This window comes from Neofelis nebulosa, chromosome 2, assembly GCF_028018385.1.
Source record: "Neofelis nebulosa isolate mNeoNeb1 chromosome 2, mNeoNeb1.pri, whole genome shotgun sequence".
Taxonomy (NCBI): domain Eukaryota; kingdom Metazoa; phylum Chordata; class Mammalia; order Carnivora; family Felidae; genus Neofelis; species Neofelis nebulosa.
In genome coordinates this window covers 83,240,457-83,255,254 of record NC_080783.1, presented here as the reverse complement: position 1 = coordinate 83,255,254, position 14,798 = coordinate 83,240,457, and the positions used below count along the sequence as shown (strand labels likewise).

Genomic DNA, 14,798 nt, shown 5'->3' with positions numbered 1-14,798 from the left:
GAATGAATTTTTTAAACCTGTGAATACTTTTATAACATCACACGTAACTCATTTAGAAAATATTGGTTTCTTGAATTATATACATCTACTAATTACTGGCACATTTCATTATTTAATATTTAAAAGTTAAATTTGTTATCACCACTGATTTTTTTCAGAGAATCAAGTGTTGGGAAAGTGTCAGGCTGATGGTGGCAATACAGATTTTCCAAATTTCTTCCCTTGCTTGAAAATTCAGATTTTATAATTGGCAATGCATACTGTCAGTTGTTTTTCTTGAAGTAATAGGCTTACTTGGTTCATTTTTGAGAACAGGTCTGTCAGATATCGACGTCTGAATAACTATAGTTGTAGTTCCCAACTCAGTCACGCAAAGGCTTTTTCTCGAGGCAACCATTGTACTTCAGTAAGCAGCACAGGTACTTTTGCCTAGTCCCCATTTTGTCACACAGAATATTGAAAAGAAGTCTACCTAGGGTCAAGATACACTTAGATTAACAATTTTACTGCTTTTTATCAAGGACATTCTTAAAAGTGAGACTGGCCTTTTCCAGAGAAATGTTGCGATAAATGTGGTCACTTTGTATTATTATGTTTATTATACTTCAAGTACAGAGATTGACTTGGAAACCTAAACTTAGTGTTACAACACTAGGAAGACAGTAAGTTACTGACATTTTAGGAACATTTGAGGTTGGTATACTGTGAGACAGTTTCTTATTTTAAGAGCTAATACAGTTATATTAAGTTGTTGTTTTATTATCTTATAGGTGCTATACTTGGTAGATCAGAAACTCAGGAGTGTATTTTCTATAACGCTAATTGGGAAAGAGATAGAACCAATCGAACTGGTGTTGAACCCTGTTATGGTGACAAAGATAAAAGGCGACATTGTTTTGCTACCTGGAAGAATATTTCTGGTTCCATTGAAATAGTGAAGCAAGGTTGTTGGCTGGATGATATCAACTGTTATGACAGGTAAGGAAACATTTTATTTTTTTTATGAGAATGTTGAATAATCCTCTCTATTCCCTTTTTAAAGGGGAAAGATCAGTGCGTGGATTTTCACTTAAAGGTTTCTTTTTTAAGATGAGATTATGAAAACCATTTTAACATGCTCTAATGACAAGATACACATTTTAAAGTAATAAAATAAGTATGTCATGTTTATGTTTTATCTTTGATATACTTTGAATAGTCTACCAAGTAGTGAGAATTATAGATAAGAACCATTTTTCCCCTATGTTATTAGGATGATAAACTTTTTTAATATCAATTTTAAGGAAAAAGAATTTTTAAAATTGCTTTAAAATTAGACAGTATATCTATTGAAAATCTATCCTCTGTCCTCAAGGAGAGTAAGCCTAATCATAGTATTTAATTTCCTTTTAGTTTCCCTCTTTATGTATCTGGAAGAAATTGATCTTACTGCATTTCTTTTTCTTGCAAAGTAAGCCTTTGTTCTTTACCCCCAAGAGACATTTTAACTTGACGTTCGGAATTACATCAGAACTAACACAGTCCTCATAGAAAGCTACATTTTATTTAAAAGATTGTGCTTAAATTGTTTTATTCTGTACTGGAAATAAAATACATTAGACATGTTATTGACTGCCTGTGATCTTTCTGTAAGGAGTCCCACAGATGTTGGGCTGATCACTGAAACTGACTGGGCCTCAGGATTTCCACTGTAGGTGGGTGCTGATCACCGAGAGGCTGTAAGGTCCTAGTTAAACAGACATTTTGGAGCCAGAAAATACTGATATACTCATGGAACACTAGGTACTTGCCTTTCCACTTTTAGGAACCTCAGTTCATTACCATGAACCTGTGGTTGATTGGCCATATGTGATTAATAGCAAAATGTGTTGAATAAGCCCATGAAAATGGAATTATATTAATTTTTATGAGAAATTACAATCTTGGGTATGTATTTAGTATTTAGAGTATATTTCCAAATCTGTAAATTTTCCAGGTATTATTTCTCTGTAATTACACATTTTAGCTACATTTCTGATTCATAGCCTCCCGATTAAAAGAAGTGATCATCAAGTGATATTTGCTATTATGAAAGGTAAGTGGGACCACTAGGAAAACAGGATAGAGGTTCTTCAAAAAATTAAAAACAAAACTGCCATATGATCCAGCAATTCCACTTCTGGGTATTTCTCTGGAGGAAATGAAAATACTAACTTGTAAAGAGATATATGCACCCCCATGTTTATTGCAGCATTATTTACAATAGCTAAGATGTGGAAGCAGCCTGAGTGTCCACTGATGGATGAATGAATAAAGAAAATGTGATGTGTGTACACACACACACACACACACACACACACAGAAAAATATTTCCCAGCCATTAAAAAGAAAGAAATCTTGCCATTTGAGACAACATAGATGGACCTTGAGGGTATTATGCTAAGTGAAATTCATCATACAGAGAAAGACAAATACCAACCATTACGATCACACCTATGTATGTAATCTTAAAAGAAAACCAAAAAATAAAATGAATGCCTAGATATAGAGAACCAGGCATTGTTAGTTGCCAGAGGCGAGGGTTGGGATATGGATGGTTAGGTGAAATGGTTAAAGGTGGTCAGAAGGTACAAACTTCCAGCTATAAAACAAGTCCTAGGGTTATTAGTAATGTAGCATGGCAACTACAGTTAATAAGACCATATTGTATATATGAAGATTTTTTTAAAAATGTTTGTTTATTTTTGAGAGCGAGAGAGGGCATACATGCATGCTCCAGGCTAAGCATGGAGCCTGACATGAGGCTCACTTCCATAACCATGAGATCATGACCTGAGCTGAAATCAAGAATCTGTTGCTTAACTGACTGAGCCACCCAGGCGGCCCTGTGTTTAGGGAGTTTAAATCTACTCAAAAAAACAAAAACAAAAAACCTGACACTCTTAATTCCCAAATCTAGCTTGGGTCTCTGATGCTGAGATATGTTCTGCCATGATAGGAACTTGTGTCCTTTTGTGTATACTATGTATATTTATGTCCATGTATTTATGTGTATACATACACATAATTTTATTGATAGCATTTAGCTTTTGTATTTATGCCATAGGAAAGCTGTATTTCCTATAAGAGAAAGCACTCCTAAAGCAAATTTCTTCATTGGCTTAATGTTCCTTTTCAAGCTTTTCTAGTAATTAAAAAGAAATAAATAAAAGGTGGTTGCCTTAGATGGATCATTAAAAACCAAAATAAAGTAGTGGTCTCAAGGAGTTAGTGTGATTGCTATAAAATCATCTGTTGTGTTTTGATGAGATTTAATAACAGGATTACAGAAACATTTTTGGCTGTTAAGAATTGATCATTGAATATTAATAAAAATCTTGAGGTTGACTATGAATGACTTTTTCATTATTTCATCTCTCAGAAGAACTTTAGAAAAACTCCATTGTAGATTCAATATAATGTTGATTTTAATTATTTCTCCTTTGTTTGTTTATAGGACTGATTGTATAGAAAAAAAGGACAGCCCTGAAGTATATTTTTGTTGCTGTGAGGGCAATATGTGTAACGAAAGGTTTTCTTACTTTCCAGAGATGGAAGTTACACAGCGTAAGTTTACAGGGAAAATACATAGGTCTGTTCAACTAGTACACTGAAAACAAAGCATATTTGTGTTGATGGAATAATTTACTCATACCTTCTCCTAAAATTTGATACCATGATAAATATTTCTTGTGGAATTTTGTAGGCCAAATCTGAATTGTTTTTTTTCCTTCCATTTTCCACAGCTACTTCGAACCCAGTTACACCTAAGCCACCCTATTACAACATACTGCTCTATTCCTTGGTGCCACTTATGTTAATTGCGGGGATTGTTATTTGTGCGTTTTGGGTGTACAGGCATCATAAGATGGCCTACCCTCCTGTACTTGTTCCAACTCAAGTAAGTTATTGTCTTGTACTTTGTGCTCTTTTAAATTTTATATTTTAAAGAACTACCACTGCGGTGAAACCCACCAAATTGCTATAAACCATTTTCTTTTGGAGTTAACTTTTGGAATGTTTGTTGTTATGAGAACTATAGCTAGTTTTCCAAACGTACTAAGTGCTATATCCTGAACTTCTCTTACTCAGGAGTTGAGCTAGTAGAGTGGAACAAAGGGTATTCCTGTTCTTTGGACAGTTTTATTGTCATTGTAGTACTTTCGAGTGGGAGATTCTCCCTGCTTTGTTTCTTGAGAATTAATTGATGATGGAGAAGCAATACCACAACCCTTTCTTTCCTTCCATTCTTTTTTCCATTCTTAAATTTTTGTGCCTTTTTCAAGACAGCTTGCCAAATTATCCTTTTAACCACAGGGAGGGATTTAGCAAGATAATCAAGAAAAGTGTGGAAAAAAGAGGTTTCACAAAGGCGCCAGGAAGATATATGCATAAAAATGTTTTGGGAAGAAGAGCAGATAATCAGTGCTTCTCATTACTTGTCATTGGTAGTTGCAGGTGCATCGTTGTTGTTTGCAGTATATCAAGCATGTACTGAGGACTAAAAGCGTTTTTTTTGTTTTTTTTTTTTTTTTGAAGACTAAAAACTTTTGTAATGCCCTCAATTTCACTCTCCTGACCCCGAATATACCTGAAAATGTAGATATGTTGGGTAATCAAATTAAATTCATGAAATTTTCTTCATTCCCTGTCATGGAGGCAGTGGTGCTGGTACAGTGGTTTACAAAGTCTTTTAATATAAGTAGTTAATGTTCTGCAGGCTGAGGAGTGGTGAAAGCTTTGGCATACTTGTGTGAGACATCTTTGAACTGTAGTTTTTACTGTGTTTCTTTTAACTATTAAGATCAGATTACCTTGGCCTTCTGGCTCTCTTGGTTTAACTTTGTTTCTCTGATACCATTAGGATTAATGGTTAAAACTTGATAGAAAAAAATGGTGGAGTCCTATATTTTAATGACCAAAATAATTTCTTTCCCTTTAAGCTTTATTTACATAACATCCTTCTTCCTTAGTACTTGAAGCAATCTGTTAGCATTAGATTATTGATCTCCATAATCTTTTAAGATGTGTGTATGGAGAAATAAACCCAAAAGTGAAATACCTTATTCTGCAAATTAGGTAAACATGCTATTTTGTGCAGCTGAAATATTTTGACTTTTGCACATTAGTAACTAAGTTATGAGTTTATTAAAAATTGTCTCTAAAAAAGTATTTTAAAATAAAAAAATAAATGCCTAATAAATATATGTAGTTTACTCCAAATGGTTGTAGGCTGTACACTTTATCTTCTCTTGGTGGCAACTATTTTTTATTTTATGTTTGTATTTAGAAGGGAGAGTATTTAGTACTTGTAGTAGTGTCTGAATTTACCCTAGATTTATGTGATGATCGAAACAAACTGGAAACTCAATTTAAAAACAAATTTGTTAAGTTTCTTAATAAAACTTAAAAAAATAATGTAATTTTATAGAAAGCATTGATAATTATATAATATTAGCACAAAGGTGTGGTTGGGCTTTCTTTTAAAAGGCTCAGTATCTTAACACATGAGGCCATTTTATTTAGAAATGATAATTAATTCAAACGTTTAGACTTTAAAAAGGAAAGATGCAGTTATTCATAAATAACTGAGAATCAGGAATCTTCAATGAATATCCATTTCTGTGGGCTTTGGATATTTGTTACCGTATTAATGATACTGTACACATTTATTTAGCACTTGAATTGCTCTGTGGTGAATTTGCATGGTTTTGTGATGGAATGATCTGGAATGGTCAAGCTTTGTTAGGAAAAATATAAACATGCCTGACTTTATGCTTTCCTTCTGTTGCAAACTATGTTGTGCAAAAGAGGGGTTGTCATCAATTTGGAACTTAGTTTATATCATCTCTCACTGTCTCAAACAGTATAGTATCATGCTTTAAGTCTCATTTTTGGTGAGAGGATTATACAAAGTAGTTCTGCAACACTGCTTAGTGGCCATCCTGTTACATAATGATCAATTTTATCTCCTATTTTAAAGTAATTATTGATAATAACATCAAGTATTTATTGAACACTTAGAATGTATTGTACTGGGATACTGTTACATAAATATATAAAGACAAGAATTTTATATAAGAATATGTAAAAACATACATAAAATTTTTTCCATGGTTCCTATATTATGACTGGTATGTAAGGCTCATCTTTGGAATTTGTTAAAAAATACAAATTCTTGGGCCACATCCCTGTAAGTATGGAGTGGGGCCTGAGATTTTATGTTTCTAATAAAATTCCAAGGTGATTCTTGTGACCAGCCAGGTGTGAAAAATGCTGATTTGATTTTACCTCACAGGGTTGTTTATGTAGTTTCAATCCCCATCTTATAGATAAAGAAATTGAGACATAGCAAAGCTCACAAGTGTCAGAGCTGGAATCCGAACCAAGGACTCTGACACTAAAGCTTTACTGCTTTATGCTGTTCTGCCTCCCCCCCGCCCCCCAGGAAGCTGATGTCTCTGCTGTTTTAAAAATTCAGTAAACATCACTGCCATCTCAAAATCATTCTATAGGTTAATTTATTTTCCTACTTTGGATATTGAATAGTCTGACTACTAAAATGAGTAATAACATGATCATATGGCCTCACATAGGACAAAAAGGAAAAGTCATGGAAATATAGAAGGGCATATTCCTGTGTTTCCATTAAGAAAATTTTTTAGCACATTTTAGAATAAGGTTTATCAGCATTGATTGGTTGTAGGTAAGGATTCCTGAGCCTCTGAATTGATAGTACCCCTGCCTATTAGTTATTCAAGACTTTTGTGAGAGACAGGGGTAGTAAGGGAGACATACATTTGAAGTCTCACGGTGATTTCCCTATTTCTTCCATATTCAGGTTCCCATATTCAAAGCTTAATTTCAAGGTTTATGAATTAGGAAAATTCCAAGGTTTAGGTTTAGGAATTCTGGAAAGATCTTATATTCTTGTGGATTTTTCCTCCCAAATTTTCAAACATTTTTAGACAGTGTCATGAAATATTTCATTCCTTTTATTAGGTAAACTTTTCCTTAAAGCTTTGGCTAAAGGCTGGTTTGTGAATTAATTGGTCTTTGTAAGACATTAGTCTCATTGTGGTAATATCTTCTTGAAAAGTCATTGCTACAATAAGAACTATACTTGAGAATTTACAGTGAATCTCACAGAGCAAGCTGAAGTTATACATACTGTGATCATTCCTTGGTCTGATTTCAGTCTTTTATTCTCACTGGGGGCTAAAAGATCAGTCCTATGGCATCCTGGAAGACGAGAGATATCCACATGTATCTTTTTACTAAGCTGGTTCTGACAGCTAAATTGTAGGATTCTTTATTTCTAAGACATCGAGTTAGAATTTCTTCTGGTGTTAGTATTTTATTGTGAGGAAGTGATACGGAAATATACCTGCTTTAAAATCTGGTCTTTAATTATGGTTCTTAGTAACCAGTAAAAAATATTTATTCTCAGATCTAGTATAGTTAGAAGTATGGGTAAAGTAATTTTGTTCTTTTTTTGTTTTTAATTGAAGCCATCCTTCTTTCTTTATAATCTGTTACTGTTACGTTTCTAACATTGTTCCATGGTATCACTGTCTTGGTATCATCCAGTCATCCTGGGTGGAAAGCCTTGGAGACAGCTGCTACTTTTTTTGGCCCTGTCATTTACCAAGTCCTGTTCATTCACCTTTTTATCTTTCTTGATCTTTTGTAGTTCAGGACATTATTACACCTGTGGCTGAGATTATTTCTGTAATCTCAGCTGGTCTTCTCTCTTCATCTATACTGTTACTGTAGAATAGTGTTTTACATGTCTGATTATATTACTTATTATTATTATTATTATTATTTTTAATGTTTGTTTATTTTTGAGATAGTGTGAGTAGAGGAGGGGCAGAGACAGGGGCACAGAGGATCCAGAGTAGGCTCTGTGCTGACAGCAGCAAGCCTGACGCAGGGCTCAAAACTCACCAACAGTGAGATCATGATCGGAGCTGAAGTTGTACATTTAACCGACTGAACCACCCAGGTGCCCCATGTTACTTCTGTTTTAAAAAATATTTGAGGGCTCTCAGTGACCCACAGCAAAGAATACACAGTTTGGAGTATGACATATGGGCTTCCATACCTCCATACATCTACCTTTTTATTCTTTCCTCCCATTACACCTTAAGCCATCCATTATATATATATGGAATGGTATTAGTTGTGTACTGTCCTTGAAAGAATTGAGAAAATAGTGCTGAAGTCAGTTTATATCTTGTGTGATTCAGATGAATAGCCCCAGTTGAGAAAGGCACTAGTCATTTGTGTACATGTTCCAGTCTCCCACTTGATTGTAAGCCCCTTGAATACCATGGGTGTATTGTAATCACTACTGTCTGTCACCTACTGTTTGTAGATATAACCACTCTGTAAGTGACGAATTACTGAATTGACTTTGTTGCATTTAGAGTTGTACTGAGATGATAATGCAGCATGCCCAGGGATTCCTTTAATAAAAAGCTTTAGGGCTTAGTTTTAAGAAAAATATTGAGGCTGTATGTCTTTAGGGTAGAATAAGTTGAAGTATTCAGGCTTTTATAAGAGAATGCCAGTATTCAGTTCTTTCTGCAATCACAAGCTTTGAAGCATCCTTTTAATTTGCATCACCTAGGTCCTTTTGCCTGTGCTGAAACTGTCTTTCCACATGTAGGAATTTGCTCTTGTATCTACAGTGAGTAAACTGAACACAACTGGTTTTTCTAGTGCCGGTGAGTCAAGAATAGGAGGGAATAGATGCATTGACTCTATGATTAAGAAGTCTTATTGTGGTTAGAGTTAATGTGGTTTCAATAAAAGTGTTTGCATCGCTCTCAAAACCATACGTGAGCTTCAGTTTCCTGTTAATAAGATCTGTATTTGTGCTGATAAAAAACACTTGCTGATAAGAAAGCAGATTTTAGGAACTAGAAATTACCTACCTTTAACAAGGTATGAAGTTAACTTCTTGTGCATTTTTAAAGGCTATATAAATAGCACTGTAGTATTGCAACATTAACACTTATTTAAGTGACATCAGTCTCTTCAGTTCTTTGCATCATGACATTTTGTCTAGAATTTGGTCTGGTAGAGAATAAAGGCTGTCAGATGTTTGGGATACTGAATTGGGCATACAAAATAATCCTGTTGACCTTAATATTAAAGTAATAATAGGTTGTCATTTCATGCTCTGCCAAATTACTGTCCACTGAGAAACCAAGCTGTCTGAAAATGCTGTGTAGGACTTTCCTGTTGAACATGAGTCTGTATGTGTACCCATTTAAAATTAATAAGATACTGAAAGGGTAGCCTAACATTCAACCAAGCCAGTTTAGGGAAGTGTGCTGCTTATTTATTTGGGGAGGATGAAGGGGAAATTTACTAAATTTAAGTGAGTATTTAACATGCTAATATTGTTATACTTGCAAAACCACATCTTGAAATAGGTTGACTCACTTTCTCTTTTTAATTCTTTTCTTTTTAAGAATGTATAATACTTGCTTGTTATAATAAGACAAATTCTACAGAAGGAAGTGTGTGCAAAAGAAAGGAGATAGAACCATTTGTTCTTCCTTTTTTTTTCCTTTATCATTTTCCTGAAATAATCAATTTTAACGGGTTGATATGTATCCTCTGACACCTTTTTCTAATCTCATTCATTTGAATACATGCTTTCCTTCTCTTTTATAAACTACAAATGTTATTTCACAATTGGTTTCTTTTAATTTAAAGGTATACTGAGGATAGCTTCTCAGCTCAATACTTTTCAGTTTCATTCTGATTAAGTGATGTGTGCTTAAGTGAAACTTAGTGGAGCTCTAATGTATGCTCATGAAATTTCAAAACTTGATGTTTTATTAGCTTTGAGTTGGTGTTAGGTTTCTGCTAAGACCTGGAGTCTACATTTCACAATATTTTTAACTGTCTTATTTTAGTAGGTTTAAAATCTGGTGATATAATGCTCTTGTCTTGCAGTTGAGCATCTTTTTTTTTTTTTCTTTTATTTTGGTACATGCCTAAGAAATAGTTCAGGACTATTGCAAATGTCTCTTTCTTCTGTGTTCTACCTTTGTGTGTGATTATTTTTGTTACAACTTAAATTACAACTAAGTTTTATGTATACTTCTAAACTGATTGTTGGGAGAAGTGTCATAAATTATTTGTAGACTTGCAGCTTGACAAAAAATTACTCTCTTAGGCATATATGAATTATTTTACTTAACAAATGAATGGACAAATCTCTGCTTGAGATTTGCTGAAATTCTATGTCCAAAAGCAAAAAAGAAGGGAAGAGGAGAAGGAAAAAAAATTAAAAGCTTTATCCAAAGTTTAAAATGAGTTAAAGCTGTACATTAAAGTTAATAATGGAGCACTTTATTTCTAAAAATGACTTCCATTTAATTTTTAAAATCTTGAGTTCAGTTTTTCTTTGGACTGTGGAGGACCGCATCTTCCAATTTACAAGTGGGACTGATGCGTATAGATAAGAGTACCTAATTTCTCCTTTTTCAGGGTGCCTGGGTGGCTCACTCAGTTAAGTGTCCTACTTCAGCTCAGGTCATGATCTCATGGTTCATGGGTTCGAGCCCCACATTGGACTCTGTGCTGACAGCTCAGAGCCTGGATGGAGCCTGTTTTGGATTCTATGTCTCCCTCTCTCTCTGCCCCTCACCCGCTTAGCTCTGTCCCTCTCTCAAAAATTAAATAACCATTAAAAAAAATAAAAAATTTCTCTTTTTTCTTATCTGGCAAGATGGAAGATAGGAAGAAGTGACTTTGATTTTCTCTCAACTCTACTTCCTGGACCTCATCGTAGATCTGTTCCTTCATTCTTAGCTACTTCATCACTGTCAAATCTTTTCTGTTAATTTGAGACAATAAAATGAAAAGGCCCATTTGTTAGTGAAAAGCTGCTTGTATCGCATAGGCTGGCGGGTGTTCGTTCAGGTTTGTTTGTTTTGTTTTGTTTTAGCTTAACCACTCACCTAATGCTTGAGAGCCTGTTGTGTGCTGGGCATCATGCTGATGTGTGGTGATAAGCATCGGAGGGACAGTTCTTCCCTTTTGAAGCCCACAGTTAGTATATAAGGGAACAAAAAATAGGTTGGTGATTGGTTGTTTGGCTTTGCAGCTTGGCAATGACAGGCAGAGTAAGAAGGGAGCAAGAGTGGAGGAAAAGAGGAGAAATGTCTGACTCCAGTTATATAGTGACCAGGAGCCATATCTGGGACGCTTATCTAATGATAAGTGCTCAAAACCTGTTAGCTATTATTGCTGCCAGAGTAACAACTTCAGAATTGTACTTGAAGTTGTATTTATTGAAGCCATTGAAGATACATATTTATATGCCAATACTTTGAAATTAACATAATAAAAATTTTCAATTTTGAGTGCTCTGTCAAGGACTACACAGAGCACTTTACACAGATCAATCTTTCAACACCCCAAATATAGGTTCTGTTTTATTAAGTCCATTTTATAGATAAGAAAAACAAGGGACAGATAGGTGAAGTGTCTTGCTCTAGTGTCAGTCTTTGGAATGGTAGAGTCTGGGCATTTATATCCAAGGATTATTATTCACTGAAATGATTTTAATTGAATGGCTTATTTATTCCAGTAGGTAATTAGATTGGGTCTGTAAAAAACTAAAGCAGGATAAAGAGGACGATCAGAGTATATAAAGTATGTTTAAAGTAGTTTTTTGTTTTTTTGGCTGATAACTAAATCTTTATTTACATTTATGTCATAAATAAAGGAGCAAAACACAGGGAAGTTTTGAGAAAAATATTACAAACACCTACCACTCAGAACAGACATTTTCTTACATCTACTTTGGATCTTTAGGAAAACGTAAGTGAAATAAAACATTATTGATAAAGTTGAAGTCCCTTTTGTATCCTTCATCTCCAGAACATTTCCCTTCTCAGATACAACCTTGTATACCCTTTGAGTTACTGTTTATATAAAAATATAAACAACGAGAGGTGCCTGGGTGGCTCAGTTGGTTAAGCGTCCAACTTTGGCTCAGGTCATGATCTCACGGTTCATGGGTTTGAGCCCCACGTCGGGCGCTGTGCTGATGGCTCAGAGCCTGGAGCCTGCTTTGGAATCTGTGTCTCCCTCTCTCTGCCCTTCCCCACTCATGCTCTCTCTCTCTTTCAAAAAAAAAAAAAAAAACATTAAAAAATATAAACAACAAATATTTATAAAGTCAAAATAGCTTTTATAGTAAGTGCATATAACCCTGTAGGTAAACATAACCATTTTACCACGCCATAATTTATAGAATATGTAGTGATCCTTTTCCTTTTTGCAGCTTTACTTGAAGAATACAAATGCTAAAATAAATAAAAATTTCTTCTATCCTTAATAATAAACCTGATGCTTTTGAGCAGTGGCCAGAAGGAGATTGGTCTCTTCAGACTTTTAACCTCCCCCCTGCTAACTACCCTGAGGAGCTACCTTCTCCTTAGGGAACTTATTCAGAATCCTGTCTCATCCACCTCTGTCTGCCTTTGCCTTGCTTTCAGGAGTTAGTTGAGAGAAACTGGAGGAAGTAGGAGTTGGTGCATCACAGTGGAATTTTGAAGATCTAACTGGATAGAATGATGGCTGTGCATTTGGCGGTATCAATGTTATTGAATCTGTTAATGTATAATGTCTTCCTAGCTCAGAAACATTTGTTCTGATACATACACTATATTATTTCTTTATATATTCTATTTCTATCTACTTGGCAATAGTCTTTTTTAAAATTAGCAACTGTAAAATTTCCTACAGCATGAGATAATTAGATGACTAAGATGAGACAAATTCAGAATTGGTTGGTTTTCAAATACTTTGTGTAGGGGGCAGGGGGTAGGAGGGGTCCTTAATTCTTCTTGAGGTCTTAAGAAGATATTTAGTGAGTTATCCCCGTTAGATATATATATATATATACACACACACATATATACATATATATATGTATATATATATGTATATATGTGTGTGTATATATGTATGTATGTATATATGTATATATGTGTATGTGTCTATATGTATATATATATGTATATGTATATATACACACATATGTGTATGTATATACACACACACATAAAATATATCAAACTTGGAATGATTTAAGTAGTAAATAAGAGAAAATTCATAGTATATGTCCTATATGTTTATAGTATATAAATGAACCAGAATCCATAATCTAGAAAGATTTCTTTGTATTCCTGTTCTGTATATCTAACTGCCTACTAAACATCAGCAATTAGATATTTCCAAGTAGTTAACATTCAGGGAAATAATCTCTCCAAACCTCGTTCTCAGTAAATAGAACCAGTAACCATTTGGTTGCACGAGTCATTGTATCCCAATGCCATTTTCCTACCTAATCTGTCTCCCTCTAGTACTTACTCCATTTTTCAAGGATCCTCTCCCCAGGAAAATCTTATTTAACCTGCCAGTGTAAGTCAGTTTTCTCCTTACAGGTGCTCAGGATACTGAATTTCTTTTTATTGCAATTATTTCATAATTATGCATTCATTAGTGTGGTATCTTTGATTAGTCTTACTTCCCCACACTGTAGTAGGCATCACGAGAAGCCAGCTAGTCAGTGTCTGGTGCAAAGTAGGCACTCAGTAAAGATTGGTTGAGTGAATGGAGAAGTCCTAGTCATTATTTTCTGATATTTGGCAATATAATTTAGTTAAATTTCTTTCCCCCTTATGGAATAGGCAGCGAAGTCTCTTTCGCATCCAGGAGCCTAATGACTTGACATTAATGTGCTGATTTGTTTTTTACTGTTCTCTCCAGTTATAGTGCATGATAGTCAAGTTTCATTTTCTGTGTTGTGAATTCAGATTGTTTTTGTGTGTTTGTTTGTTTGGCTTGGTTGCTTTTTATCCATGTATTTCAGTGATTTAATTTTTTTGGATTCTGTTTTGACCCTTTTATTTTGTAACATAGTTTACACATTGAGGCCTGTTGTTGGCATCTCTTGTTTAGCTTGATCATTCTAGGACTTATTCTCATGTTCATTTATTGAGAAGTATATTGAGCAAAGATAGACTTTTTGGTAAGATGCATGGATGGCACATACTTGCACCGTGTTACTTGCAGTGGTAGGTTTATTATCCCTGTTACAAGTCACTGTAAAACAAAACCTGAGACATACCTATGCCCTGGGAAGCTGAAGTCTAGTTATTCATTTGGCATGTATTTCTTTCAAAGAGATGAATTTTACTCTGGAGTACTGATAAGATGTTGTGATAGTAGGATTAGCTAGGCCTTTTAGATGGATTATAAATAATCCTGAACCATTATCATAGGAGAAAAATCAAGAAGGAAGAAAAACTAAGCTGCTGGTACAGATAAATGAGTTGTCAAATCAGTGCTATTCTCTGTATAAATATTGTAGAGATATTAGAAATGGCGGTTTTACTCAGCGATTGGAGGGGATTTGAAGGAGGGGATTTTTACATTGGTGACAGTATTTCTCTTAATTATAAATTTAGGCCCTTAACTATATTAGGATGACTGGGAAAATGAAAATCTTATTTTCAAAAGTCTTGTCAGTATCTAAGTGTCCTCAGACTAAAAAATATGTATGGATACTTGTTCTCATGGCCACCACTACTTGACTTCTTCACTCTTATGTGGCTAGTAAGTAGTCAACAGTGGGCCTGGCCTGTCACTGTGTTCTACTTAAATCTCATTTTTAAAATTTTTTCCTCGGTCTTATTTTCTTACCCTAGTATATTGTTTATGTTGCACACACAAAGACATCA

At 34.5% G+C, this 14,798-nt stretch overlaps 1 protein-coding gene across 3 annotated transcripts in view; it reads left to right on the top strand.

Moving 5' to 3' along the window:
- The window catches only part of ACVR2A (activin A receptor type 2A), an 83,043-nt gene that overhangs the window by 48,198 nt on the left and 20,047 nt on the right, over positions 1–14,798 (top strand). For all 3 annotated transcript variants that reach the window (XM_058715353.1, XM_058715354.1, XM_058715355.1), the window contains 3 exons: positions 771–978; positions 3,476–3,585; positions 3,765–3,919. In XM_058715353.1, coding sequence (XP_058571336.1) covers positions 771–978; positions 3,476–3,585; positions 3,765–3,919 — 473 coding nt within the window. The remainder of the gene's footprint in view (positions 1–770; positions 979–3,475; positions 3,586–3,764; positions 3,920–14,798) is intronic.